Source organism: Gossypium arboreum, chromosome 11 (genome assembly GCF_025698485.1).
Source record: "Gossypium arboreum isolate Shixiya-1 chromosome 11, ASM2569848v2, whole genome shotgun sequence".
NCBI lineage: Eukaryota > Viridiplantae > Streptophyta > Magnoliopsida > Malvales > Malvaceae > Gossypium > Gossypium arboreum.
In genome coordinates, this window is record NC_069080.1 from 7113753 (window position 1) to 7128128 (window position 14376).

The 14376-nt window shown below is 34.9% G+C and overlaps 1 protein-coding gene and 1 long non-coding RNA gene across 2 annotated transcripts; one reads left to right on the plus strand and one right to left on the minus strand.

The window, feature by feature from the left end:
* Nucleotides 1-1438: 1438 nt before the first annotated feature.
* LOC108457711 (nitrate regulatory gene2 protein-like) lies at nt 1439-6436 on the minus strand. Its single transcript, XM_017756793.2, has 5 exons — nt 6128-6436; nt 4734-6006; nt 4427-4611; nt 3511-3734; nt 1439-2527 (listed from the first exon to the last, which is right to left on the minus strand). Exons 2-5 carry the CDS (start codon nt 5995-5997, stop codon nt 1735-1737), a joined length of 2466 nt encoding a protein of 821 aa, XP_017612282.1. The 5' UTR covers nt 5998-6006; nt 6128-6436; the 3' UTR covers nt 1439-1734.
* A 2920-nt stretch (nt 6437-9356) lies between these two features.
* Nucleotides 9357-10522, plus strand: LOC128283628 (uncharacterized). Its single transcript, XR_008274023.1, has 2 exons — nt 9357-9646; nt 10343-10522. It is a non-coding gene; the product is annotated as an uncharacterized LOC128283628 (long non-coding RNA).
* The last annotated feature ends 3854 nt before the right edge of the window (nt 10523-14376 follow it).

Below are 14376 nucleotides of genomic sequence, written 5' to 3' on the forward strand. Positions count from 1 at the left end.
ACATGTGCCAATTAAGTCAACAAGTCAATTCAAGTCAAGTATCAATTAATTAATATTAATCCACTATACGTGTCAAATCAAATAATACAGAAGATCAAATCTGTGTAAAGAATTTTGTTTGATGTAGCTCGATGTTCATGTCTTTGTATTTTTTAAAATTTAAAATTTATTCTTATACTTTAAATAAAATTCAAAATTTTAAAATTAATTTTTCATATTTGACATAAAAATTTTAAAAATTATATTTTAAAAATAAAAAATGAAAAAACATTAAAATTTTTAAAAATAAAAATGATATTTAAAATATAAAATATGCAAAATTCAATTTTATCTAAATCGACCAGATCAACCAGTTGAATCAAAGCTGTTGACGTATTAATTCGATGAGAGGTAAAAAATAAAAATTTTAAAACTTATATTTTTTTTAAAATATGAACAAGTAAAAACTCTTTAAAATTAAAAAATATTTTAAATATAAAAAATTAATAAGTTCAATGTTATCTAAATCGGATCGAACTGATTGGATAAAAAACCAGATGGGGTATAAGTTCGATAAGAGGTAAAAAATTGAATCACTCACAAACTAGTACAAAATGGTTGATCTGAGTTAAAAAAAATCAATTGAATTGGTAGTTGAACCGATTTTTATAATTTTTATTTTTTAATTTTTTATAATTTATTTGCTCTGAACTGTCTGTTGCTCTAAGAACCAATTGGTTAGACTAGTTCAAAATTGATTCAACTAATTTTTTAGCTCGATTAAATCAGTTGGTTCAATCAGTCTGTACTAGTTCACGGGTCAACTGACAACTGATTCTCAATTTGACTAGTTGGTCCAATCTGATCTAGATAATATTAAATTTTGAAATTTTATTATATCTTAAAAATATTTTAACTTTTGTTTTTAAATTTTTAAAGAGTTTTTTAATAATTTTTATTTTTAAAATTATATATTTTTATTTTTAAAACATTATAATTTTTATTTTTATTTAAAATATGAAAAATAATTTTAAAATTTAAAATTTATTTAAAGTATACGGATTTAATTTTTAATTTTAAAAGAGAACAAGGATTTGAAAATCGAAATATCCCAAATCAATTTTCTTATACAAATTTAATTTCTTGCATCATTTGATTTGACCACTATAATAAACTAAACCCGACTAATACTTGACTAGATTGACACCCGACACATTTTGTTTTTATTTTTTTTTTCTTAAAAAATTATTTTGAGATGAATAAATTTGATGAGAAATGTTGAAATCGATTTGGAAAAAAATGAATTTCCTCTCTTTTAAAATTTGTTCTATTTTGGAACATTGGGTATTTTATTTTGGAATTTTAATTTTATTTTGTTTTATTTTTATAAAAATAAAGAAGAGTGTGCACTAGTTGCATAGAAATGGAAAAACAGGATTAATAATAATAATAATAATAGTAATAAAAGAGAGGCAGAATTTGTGTATTTATTCATTTGCTGAAATTGCAACCTTCTTTTTTTTTTTTTCTCCCTATTCATACAAGAATGAATATTCAGAGGCAATTTCCTGTACAAACACTCGCCTTTACTTGACAAATTGAAGATGAGAAAAACCACAAAAAGACCTCCCCATGTAATTTACACATTCCCCGTACAAAATATTAATAAACAGCCCAGAAAAAACCCCTCCCAACTCTTATAAATTTCAACTTCAAAAATTCTTCAAGTGCAGAAAGAAAAACAAACGTATTCATCTATTTGATACGATAGGAACAGGAGCATACGGAGTCAAGTGCCTCGGCAAACAAGGCAGAAAAGCTGGTCAATGCTTGAAAAACCCCCGGCAAGCCGGTTTGAATATTATTCAGTGTCATTGCTCTTGTCACCTCTACTGCTTTGGCATGCCTCAACATCTCATCTTCCACTCGCCTTTGACAGCCTGCAAGCTCCGATTTTTTCTCAGCAAGGGGATCCCGAGCATCTAGAACCTGCCCATGATCAGCCCCAGAATCAGGAAGTCCAATACCAACCATTGAGTACGAGTGGTAGAACTTCCTCTCTATGTTCCGGAGAGACGATGCCTTTTTCTCAAGCTCCTTTGATGCAGTTTCGGTTCGCTTCTTAATCTTAAGCTCTTCAGTTTGTTTAACAGATATCACATGGACAACATTAATGAAACTTTTGATAGCTTCAGAAGCTACTGTGTCAGGGACACGTTCAAGAGCAAGCTTCCACTCATCACAAAAAGCGTATACATCAGAGAGATCTGTTTCACCATTGCGGTCAACATTGTCATTGCTGACAGGACGAAGGGTGAGCTTGAACCAGCCATGGATGGAGTGGATAAAATCCCGTTGAAATTTCATTAAACGGAAAAAACTAGAGTGCCAGGCAGAGACAGCGGACTCAAGATCACGCGTTGCCTGCCGATGCAGTTCAGAAGTTGAATCACCTTTTCCCGATCTGTTTATAAGACCACGGACTTGCTGCACAATATTATTCTGAATTTCATGATATTGATGCATCGACCCCCACATATTCCTGAAGCTGCATTCAAATTCATTTGATTCGTAAAGATAATATTCAAGTTGAAATTAATTTAGCACCAACATTTTACAATATTCTAAATTTCTATAAATGGACAACAAAAGTTACTCCACCCTAATATAATAAATCTAAACAACTAAAAGAAAAGGTAATTCAGAATAAGGTTTTCATCTAAATAAATCTGCCTGTTGAATTATTATTCTGTTCAACTTTCACGTGTGTCAAGTTATCTTTCTCTTCTCGTAGAGTGGTTGTATAGAGACGCAAGTTTCCAAAAACCACTGGCAAATTTTGTAGTATAAGCACCAAAATAAAATAATAAGGAGCTCAGTCAGCCGATAACTGAAGAATTATGACCCATTTGAAGTCAGCATGCTTAATCTAACAACTGATGGTACGCTACAGATGCTGATAATATAAGGGCTTTGACCAGTTCAGCGATTTCAAGTTTCAACAACCTGTCAAATTAGATTATGGTGGGTCATATGTTAATTAACTCCAATGCACCTAATCCCCATCCCCTACTTGTTCTTGGCTGAAAAGGTCTATAGAAGAAGAAAGACTGTCAAGTTGGAACTCGGGCCACCCGATTAAAAGAGCCAAGACCACAAGGCACATGTGCTCGGAGTGGGGATGATCAAATGGCATAGCAGAGCAATGGACCATTTATGGTTCACCTACCCTGCAAGCAGCTAAAATCCACAGTGCATGTTTCACATGAGAAAAAACCATTTTGAGATTCAATTCCCCTCATGAAGAACTCAAGCCACTGAGATTGAAAAGAAATTGACCTCTATAATATTTTACTCTACTGCTAACATTGGACTTGGATCAGTATTTCATGATTCATATAATTATCCAAGAGAATACATGGAATATTTAATAGTCTATGGATCCAGATAGTTGCATTGCATCATTAATGTTTCAAAAGAATTTCTTATTGATATAAAGACAAAACAGAGAGTAAGAAAAGGTATACTTACCCATGACATATTCCAATAAGCTGTGGAACAAGATCACTGTCTCTAAGCCCAATAATGGCAGTAGAGGTGGTAGAGACAGCCTGGGATGTGACAATAATTAGCGACTGCAGCCGTGTTATTGATGCCTTGGTTTTGTCTATTTTGGTTTCGTCCTCCCCCTTGTATTCTTGACTTTGCAACGTCGACAATTTTTTCTCATGCTCAATCTTTACTCCTTCTCTAGCCTGAAATTGTTGAACATGCATTGCCTATACATCAGCCCCCATCTCAAACCAACCAGGTGAATTATCAAATTATCTTTGCACCACATGTTTCTTACTATTTTCTTATCCACAGATAATATGCACCAGAATCAACATGTCCAACCAATTCAACAAACTTACAATTCAAGCATAAAGGCAAACACCTTCACATTCTCTACCAACCAGCAACAATTTAAGTAGGTGGGAGGTAAGAAACTAAAGTTCATTCACTGATGTAAAAAGAAAACATTCCCCAGACATGAAATCTCCCACTACATTACCAAAGGCAAAATTGGGAATCTAGAAGAAGCACGGGTAATAGAAGCTAAATTAATATTAAGCCTACAACATCAGTTAGTTGGACATGGAATTCATGCCATTAATCTAAGCATGTCGAGGGTATTTTAGTCATTGCAACTCTGTTATACTACTTATGATACTGAACAGAAAATAAACCAAGGGTGATTAAAGTAGAATAAAAGAATAAAAAAAGATTAACACTACGACAACTATCCATTTTGACGACAGTGCCCCCAAATGGAAAAAGCACATTAACACTTCAACAATCTAAAACTGCGGTGGATTTACGTACCGAGCATCAAATATTTATCAGAAAAAAGCTAAATCTTTTTTAAAAACAACAAATATATGAAAAACTAAAAGAACCCTTTTACCTTGACTTCGTCGTAGAGCTTCTTCTCCCAAGCCAAGAGCCGGTCTAAAGTAGAACAAAGGCTCTTTGAACCGCCCGATTCATTGAGCGCGGTCGCGTCGAGCCGATATTTCACCGCCAACGGCGGTTTTGAAGTCCAGCTTGAGCTCAAGTTACTGAACATGCTACTTGAATGATACACAGTCTCTGTAAATGGAAAACAAATTAAAAAGAATAACAGAAAGAAAGAAAAGTAAATGGGATTAAATCATTAAATCAATTTCAGTTGAAATTGGCTTAAAATAAAATTCTCCGCATCTGGGACTTACTTTTCAATTGCCTGAAATTTTTATCAAGCTGAGCTCTACTGATCTCGAGCATCTCCGAGACCTGATCTCCGGCGGCGGCAGCTTTATCGAAATTCTCTTTGATCGCATCGACAATCTCTTTCAAATCCCTATGTCTAACTACCACCTTCATCTCCATCATAGCACCCGTTTTATAACTCCCAGCCGACGATCCCGCATCCTCCGATTTATTGTCCATTTTAGTCCCCGCGACGGCCCCATACATCCGCGACTGTACCGAAGGAGGAGTCTGATGATGAAGATGATGGAACTTCTCAGACTCCTCTATCATCGAAGAACCGAAATTGGAGCGATCCCCAATCTCGGATCTGGATGCGACGTCATCATCTTCCTCCTCGTCTTCATCCGATGAACTGCTTGTAGTGTAACGATCGTGGTCTCCCCATTCACTGCATTGCACTTCTTCCCTTTCCGTTTCCTCGTCAAAATTACGCTTGGAGTTAACGGAATTGGAATCGTAACGGTGATTCAGGTTTTGTGGACGGAAGAAATCGTATTCTGATTTTTCCGTCTCGGTATCTTCCGTATATTCGGGGTTGTTTGAATCCAAATGATGCTGCCGGTGAGGTAGTTGTTGCATTCGCTGCTGTTGTTGTAATTTTTGTTCAAAGAATTCGGAGTCCGGTGGAGATGGAGGGTAAAAGTTTTCCCAGTTCCAAACGGAAGAAGTCTGAGAAGGAGTGGTTGAGTAAGTGGAATTATTTTGATAAGCCGCTGGGAAAAAGCTGTTGGAAAAACCGGATTTTGAGCTTTGAGGAGAAGAACAAGGACTCGATTCGGACAAAATGTGCGGGAGTTTCGGGGGCAATTTACGTGGCCGACGACGATTGGGTGTAGGAGATGGGAGGCTTGAAGCCGAGAGTATGTGAGGGAGTTTGGAGCTAGCAATTGTCGGAGAAGGGGAAGGGGAAGGAGATAAAGGAGGAGGCGGAGGAGGAGGAGGGGAGGGAGATGGAGGGGCACGTGGAGGGATCAGATTAGCAGTTGGTGGAGATGGGGTGGCGGGGTGGAGGAGGACGGCAGGGGTTTCGTCAGAGACGGAAAGGGGTTCACCAGCTGCGAAGGTGGAGAGAGCAGCGCCAGCAACACAGAGAGAACGGCAGTAATCGGCGTGAGCGGCGGCTAATTGATGCCGAGCGTGAACGGCCTCCTTCATCAGGCGGCGCCTGTCTTTGCATCTCCTTACCGTGTCTTCGTTGTCTAGCTTCGACGCCGTACAGCCCATTCCAACACACTAATCACCCAAACCGAAAAAAAAAAAAAGGAAAAACAGTCAAATCTAAAAAAAAAAAAAAAGAAGAAGCTCAAAGCAGTGGAGCGTCCTGCTGTAACGGTGGCGCCCAATTATTGCTTACTAGATTGTAGTACTTGAGAAAGAGAGCAAGAGAAGAATGAAGTGTAAGGCAAGGCAAAATGGCTAATGGAGTATTTCAACTGTTCTCGGTGTGTGTCGCGGGGAACTTCCATTCCATGCTCAATTTTTCTTTTTTCCTTTTCGGTTATTTTTTAAAATACTTTTTTTTCCCACTGTCTGGAGCTTTACTGGTGACAGTTTAGACTTTAGAATGAATATTTTAATTTATGTTTAAAAATTATTGGTTGGCTTTTTTAAATATTTATTAAATAACTTGGTGTAGCAGAAGGCTGCTTTTTGTTTTGACATTGTGCTTCACATACAAAAGGCATAGAAGGATGGACCTTAAATTAAGCAAATAGACATAAACAGTAAATTGAGATTAAAATAAAATCAAAACTCATATAAGGTAGCTAGGGTTAAATCTCTGCACCTGTAGGAACTAAATTAATCTTCTTTTTTATTAGGCAGAAGGGATCTACATCTACTCATAGAAAAACCCAAAGCAAAGCACACTGCCAGGCCTATTAGAAAGGCAGAATCACGTTACTTAGATATTCCAATATGAATGATACTTTAGAAGAAAAAAGCAGTGGGAGGTGGTGTAACTTTCCCTCCTCTTTTCTCTTTCCCTTTTGGAACAGATTTAAGACGAAATAATTAAAATTTAAGGGTGTGAAAGAACCTTTATTGGGTGATGAAAGCTTAAAAAGGCCTACCCTTTCCACTCTAACTAGCGAAGGAAGATGCCACTCGGTTCTTATGAGATTCTTGGGCATCTGATTCTCCATAAGGTTGCCACCCGTACCAGCAAAAAGCAATAATAATTACATTTACAGTACGTGAAAAATCTAAACATCTTATGTTTAAACACTTCTCAAAAATCATAAACAGTTAGTTGAACAGCTTAAACAAAAAGGATTCAAGCTGCAAAAGAAATAAGTGGTATCATATTGGTCCAGTTCAGATGTGGGTGTTGCAACTTGCAAGAAGGCAAACACAGGTTCTAAAAAAGGAGTAAAGATAAAGAGAGTAAAAAATGGCAGGCGGCAATCCAATGAAAATGATGCAACTCTTCTCTTCCCAATAGGCCAACATATGTGGACCCAAAAGGGACTGCATTTCTGTAGTTTGGATATCATTTATTCTTTTCTCCTTGTTTTTTGGTTTCCTGGACATGTTGATGCCAGCTCCCCAGACCCACATTCCGATTGTGGGCCCAATCTTTTCATTGTACTATTTATTTTCTATATAAAATATTATTTTACCAGCAATTTTTTTATTACAATATTTAATTATTCAATCATATAAAGATTTACCGTTTGAAAAGTAGGTATGTTTTTCTTTTCTTTTTTTATAAAACCTTCAAGAAGATTATGATGGAAGTTGTAGCTGATATCATATGCGACAAAAAGCTCTAATCAGGAGGTTTTGAGAGACTAATTAAAGAACTCAATTCACCTATTTAATTTTGATGTCACAATTCCCTACCGCTCGTATTAATGGCCCTTTGTAAGCGTCTAGACCTCTCCATGTCTCAGTTCGAGTAAAGTTTGAATTGAAATCTGGCGTAGCTCCAAAAATAGATTTTAAATTTTATTTAAGTTCCGCCTAGGTTGGCCTGTTGCATTAAATTTTTTATATATATAAAATATTAAAAATATTACAACAATTGTTTTCCAACAATTTAACATAAATTCTTAAAATTATATTTAAATAACACTGTACAACTTAACAATAAAATAATAACAAATTTAATAAAAAATAAAAGTTATACAATAACTAAACGATAACAACAAAATAGTAACAACATAATATTAAAATAGTAATAAAACAGTGAGAAAATAGTAAGAAAACAACATATTTTTTCTTTTTACAAATTCAAGCTAGGGTCAGGTCAAAAAAGCCTTACCCGAGGCCAGCTCGTTTCCTAAACGAGCCTTTCTTTTGCCCAAACTTATTTTTCGAACCTATATTTTTGTCTAAATCTTTTTACTTTCTAAGCCTATCCATGAACAAATCTAGATACAACTAATTCTTCCCATTATACCCCCATTTCATCTTTTCTTTTAGGGTGCGTTTGTTTGCAAGGATTTGATTTTCCGAAAAATATTTTCCTGATTTTACGGTGTTTGGTTGCTTGAAAAAAATTACATGTGTAAAAGATTTTCCAAAACATTATAAATGATATGAGTTTTTTAGGGAAAATATTTTACAGATTTTTAATCGGTAAGACATTTTCCAGAAAATCTTCTCCACTCTCGCCATATTCTTTCTCCTTCTTTCGTTCCTCATCCAGTTCACTTCTTCATCCGTTCTGTGAGTTTTTCTGTTGAAGAATTTCTTCTTCTTTTTTTATGTTTTTTTAAGTTGTAGTAATTATGATTGTAGATTGGCTCATCTAGGAGGTGTCTTCCATAATCCTCAACTCCAAGATCCCAACGACTTGTCTTCCATAATCCTCAACTCCTTGAATTAGCTTAAGTTGTAGTAATTATGATTTTTGCTTAATTTTGCATCTTATTAAGTTTTCTCTAAACTCTAAAAGCGAATACATCTGCTTATGTTGATCTCTTAATCGACAATGTTGTATATGATCATCGATTCATCCAATTATCTTCGATCAATCTCTCTCTCGAACATCTACAGCCATAGCTTCTTTACTCCTGCATTTCTTTAGTTTTTTTTTTCATTTGATTTTAGTTCTGCTATCATTCTTTCTTTTTTTAATAAAAATTTTTTATTTGAATTTTACAGGTTCAGGGTTCGTATATACAAATAATTCTTTTGGGCTTTGCTTACTCATTTCTTGAAGGGTCTTTTTTTTTTTGTTTGTTTGTTTAATTTTTGTTATTTTCTTTTATTATATTTGTTTGACACTATGTGTAATGGCCTAATTTTCAGTGGTGTCGGAAATGGTGATTTGAGATCACTAAATCCGACAAATAAGATTGAACAAGATAGTAATTTAATATTTATGAGTCAAGTAAGAATTTAGAATAATTTGTGAAATGGTGAAATTAGTGAATTAAAAGAATTTATTAGGTCAAACGGGTCAAAAACGAGGTATCGAGACCTCGAATTTGAAAATCAAGCTATAAAATATTTTTATAAATATTTATGAAGTTTCATTTAGCTAGTATTAAAGTTTGGTTGAGAAATTTTAACGATTAGGTAGTCAATTAAATAAAAAAGACTAAATTGTAATAAAAATAAATTTTGCTAAAAGGATTAAATAGATTTTGCTAAAAGGATTAAATAGCTCAAGTGTTAAAAGAAGGTAGATTTAAAGGGAAATAAGGGCAAAATTGGAAATTTTACAACTTTAACATATAAAATAAGAATAAAATTGAAGAATCTAAAGATCTCTTCATATTTTATCAGCCAAAACGCCATAGAAGGTCTGGAGAAAGCTGGTTTTTCATATTTTACATCATATCAAGAAAACGAACTGAATCGTGGAAAGGAGAAAATTCAAGAATAGTCCCTGAATTTCTACGACTTTTGCAAATTAGTCCAGGTAAGTTCATATGGCAAAGTTTAATGTTTTGATATGAAAATCTTATGATTGTTAAAGTATTTTATTGTTGATGAATACTATCAATTTGCATTAACTAATAAATAATGTGTAACTAAAAGTACAAATTAGTAGGAACAATGGATTTGAGTGCTTCTATTCGTGACCTCGATGAATTGACGAAAAATATGTGATAAGTGCGCTTGCTTAAGACCATAGTGGGCTATGGCATCGGTGCAATGTGATAATATGACTCAGTATAAGACCATAGTGGGCTATGGCATCGGTATAATGTGATAATGTGATTCCGTATAAGACCATGTCTGGGATATGGCTTCGGTATGATATGTGAACCGTGTAAGACCATGGCAAGGCTATGGCTTCGGTGTGTGATGCGTAACAATGTGAAAGTCTATAGTTTACTATGGCAATGTGATAATAAAGCACTCAATTCCCTTATTGTTCCCTAATTTGACAATGAAGTAAATGAGAAATGGGCCTAAGGGAGTTAAATTGTGAGTAGCCATATGGAAATTATTCCAATGAGTTATTAATGAAATTGTGATTTGGAGGATGAAATAGTTAAACTAATAGATATATGATTGTGTACAATATTTGATATGATTTGTGTTTTTATGCCTATGAGCTTACTAAGCTTCAATAAGCTTATTTGTGTGTGTTTGATAATTTCTTTTGTAGATTGAATTAAAGAGAAGTTGGTAGATCGGATCAACACAACAGGGGACACTATTCAGATCAATTCCGGTAGTTTTTGTTTTATGTTTAAAGATTTATATGGCATGTATAGAGTTTGAATGAATTGAAGTAAAGATGTTATAAACTAGTTAACAATATTTGTACTAAAACAGTTTTTGGTAAGTAGCAGTAGTTTGAGTTTGAAAATTCACCATAAATTGTGTAAATTGAGTTAAGGGCTGAGAAAAAAATGAGATTAAAGCCTAATGAGTCTAGTTTCATATAGAGGAAACGGTGTATGCAATTGGATTTTATGCTATGAGATGTTTAAATTGTTGTGAGACAGAGTCTGAATGACTTCGAGATCCCCTGTTCTGATTTTAGAAAATCATTAAAAATTGCACAAAAATAATTATGAGTCATACTGTATATGTATGGATTCCTCAGTGGGTCTATTTTTAAGAGAAACAAACGGCATGGTTATTTGAATTTTGTACAGAGAGAAATTTGGTTCGTAGTGCATAGGGGTCAAAGTAGCCAAACCCTGAAATAGGGGAGGATTTAACTAATAAACTGTACTAATTGGACCAACCAAAAATTATATAAAAAAATTGGTAAGTAGATATATGAGTATAAATTCGGGGAAAATTTACGGATTTGGATTTCGAGTTTTATAACTCGAGATGTGAATTATTTATCAATTATGACGCAGTTGGATAGCTTGTCTAAAAAGTATGATATAAATTATCTGAATTTGGTTAAGTGCTCAAATAAGTTTAGTAGTGCCTTGTGCTCGACTCCGGCAACGGTCTTGGGTAAGGGGCGTTACATTTATTGGTATCAGAGCTTCGGTTTAGCCGATTCTTGGAATATGTATGATGTGAAAAGTGTCTAGAATTACATGCCATATAAATCTGTGATAGTGTGCTGTGTATGATCCGATCTAATCCTTGTTTTTATTATAGATTATCTTCGATTTGAAAAGATGTCGATAAACCGAACAAACCGAGCAAGAAGAAGTTAATAGCGAGTACAAACCTCTGAACAAGGAACAAGTAGTGAAGCTCGATTTCATTGATGCGAGAACAAGAACTCAAAAATATGATTTATGGATTCATGAATCGGTGGTATAATGAGAATGTGCGAGAAAGAAATCAGACTCGCAACCTCTTCCCCTATCTCAACATCTCAGTAGTACCCCGGTTGCTCCTCCACCTCCTCGACAACCGAATCGCAAACGTTCTCCATTTGAAAAGCTCGGAAAACATAAATGAAGAATTTGGGAAGAACAGATAATGACCCGTTAAAGTTTGAATATTGGTTACAAAGTATAATGAGGGTTTTAAGCAAATGGCGTGCTCACCAGATGATTACTTAATATGTGCCGTGCCATTATTGAAAGAAGAAGCTTATAACGGTGGGAAACAATAGAAAGCTGTTGTAAATTTGAGAAGATCACTTGAATTTTTCAAAATGAATTTAAGAAGAAATATGTCGGTAAAAGATATCCGGATAAGAAGAAAAGAGAATTTCTCGACTTGCGAGGAAACAAGTCGTTGGCTGAATATGAAAGAGAATTTGTTTATCGAGCAAATATGCTCGAGATATAGTACCCATTGAAGAAGAAATGTGTATCGATTTGAAGAAGGGCTTAATGATGAGATTAAAATGATGATAGGGGCATTGAGATACGAGAATTTGTTGTTCTATCGGATCGTGCTCGAAGCTTGAAGAAGTATATAATAAAAAGATGCAACGAGATAGAAGAAGTAAAGAATCTTTCAAAAGAAGTGCATTTAAGTCATTTTCGACTTTACCGTGAAGAAATCTAAAGAGGAATTCATCGAGCCACTTGATCGGAAAGATCGGAAAAAGTAGGTCAAGACAATCGATTACAAAGCATCCGACAGACTGCATTGTTAGTGTGGGTAGTGTACAAAATACCCAAAGGCCTAAGTGTCAACATTGTGGAAGAAGTCACCGGTGAATGTAGAAGTAAGTTAGGGCTTGTTATAAATGTGGGGCCACTTGATAACTTTATTCGTGATTGTCCCCAATTACAAGTAGAAGAAGTGGAGCAGAGGAGAAAGCAGAAAATTCTTCCTCAAAAGGAAGGCGCTCTGGTCGAAGCGGTCTTCTGAGGGCTACTCGTTCGGGTATGAAAGTTCTTGTTAGCCGATCAAAGTTAGGGTTTTGCTCGTACTTATACCATTCGAGCAAGAGAAGAAGCAACAACTCGGATGTAATTCTTTGGTACTTTCTATCTTTATGATGTTCTGTGTATGCTTTAATAGACCACAGGTCTACTCATTCATATATTTGCACTATGTTAGCATCTGAAAAGAATTTATTTGTTGAGCCTCACGATTATGATGTACAAGTTACAAATCCGTTAGGTCAAAGTGTGGTAGTTAATTTAATATGTCATAAGCGTCACTTTGAAAGTGAAAATTTGTGATTTTCCGCGATTTGATCTTTGCTACCCTTTCGTGAATTTGATATTATCTTGGGCATGGATGGTTAAAGAAACATGGCGCGGTAGTGAATTGTCGAGAAAAGCGAATTAGCTTGAAATGTCAAATAGGAGATATTATTTTGGTTGAGTCTCGGAAATTTGGATGACATGGTTAGAATGATTTCCTTTATATGCGCTTTCGAGAAATTGTTGCGTAAAGGAAATGAGGCTTATTTAGCCTATATTCTTGATACTCGAAGTTCTAAATCAAAGTTAGAGCAACTATATGTTGTAAATGAATTCATGGATGTATTTCTGAAGAATTACGGGTTTACCACCGATAGAAGTTGAGTTCGTGATAGATGTGCTTAGAACGGCTCCCATATCGGTGACAGTATAGAATGGCTCCGTGAGAATTAAGAGAGTTAAAAGCGCGATTGCAAGAACTATTAGACAAAGGGTTTATCGGACCGAGTATGTCACCATGGGGTGCACTTGTCTTATTTGTGAAAAGAAGGATGGTTCATTGAGGTGTGCATAGATTATAGGCGGTGAATAAGATAACGATTAAAATAAATATCCTTTGCCTCGTATTGATGATTTATTCGATCGACTTAAAAATTTGCTCTGATGTTTTCAAAATAGATCTCAGATCGGGTATTATCGATTAAAGGTAAAGGAATGTGATGTCGAAAAGCGACTTTTAGAACTCGGTATGGTCATTATGATTTCTTAGTTATGCCATTCGGTTTAACAAATGCTCCTCTTTGCTTTTATGGATTTAATGAATCGAATTTTCAGTCTTACGGATAGATTTGTGGTTGTGTTTATTGATGATATCTTGATCTATTCAAAGGCGAATCCGAGCATGCTTTGACTTGAGAATTGTACTCTGAGATATTAAGGAAAACAGTTATATGCAAAATTTAGTAAATGTGAATTTTGGCTTCATGAAGTGGGATTCTTGGGTCACATTGTGTCGATTGATGGTATACGGGTAGATCCGAGTAAGGTGTCGTGGTGATTAATTGGAAAACTCTAAAGAATATTACGGAGTCGAAGTTTCCTTGGATTAGTGGTTACTATCGTCGATTTGTGAAAGATTTTTCACTTGATTGCTTCACCGATAACTAAATTATTACGGAAGAATGTTGAGTTTGTATGATTTGATGAGTGCCATGAAGTTTTGATCAATTAAAGAAAATGTTGACAGAGGCTCGGTGTTAACTTCGGCTGAATCAGTGTGCCATATGTAGTATATAGTGATCGTCTCTGAATGGTTTAGGTTGTGTATTGATGCGATCGGGAAAAGTTGTAGCATATGCTTCTCGACAGTTGAAACCACATGAGAGGAACTACCCTACACATGATCTTGAATTAGCTGCCATAGTATTTGTTTTAAAAATTTGGAGACACTTCAGATCTTCATCTTGCAAATTTTTATGGTCTGTATACATTTTTTTCAAATCACAATACATCTTCGTACTACCCGGATGAATCGAGTACATACTACTATGAGCCTCTGATAAGATATCCTTCTTCAATTCTAGATTATTCGGGACACAAATTCTATTACGATGGT

Bases quoted from the DNA above. Each gene is read 5' to 3' on its own strand.
- LOC108457711 (XM_017756793.2), bottom strand. From the start codon at position 5,997: ATGGGCTGTACGGCGTCGAAGCTAGACAACGAAGACACGGTAAGGAGA. The intron at 4,612-4,733 runs GTAAGTCCCAGA...TTCCATTTACAG, and splicing joins AAATTTCAGGCAATTGAAAA to AGACTGTGTATCATTCAAGT. The intron at 2,528-3,510 runs GTAAGTATACCT...ATTTGAATGCAG, and splicing joins CTTATTGGAATATGTCATGG to CTTCAGGAATATGTGGGGGT.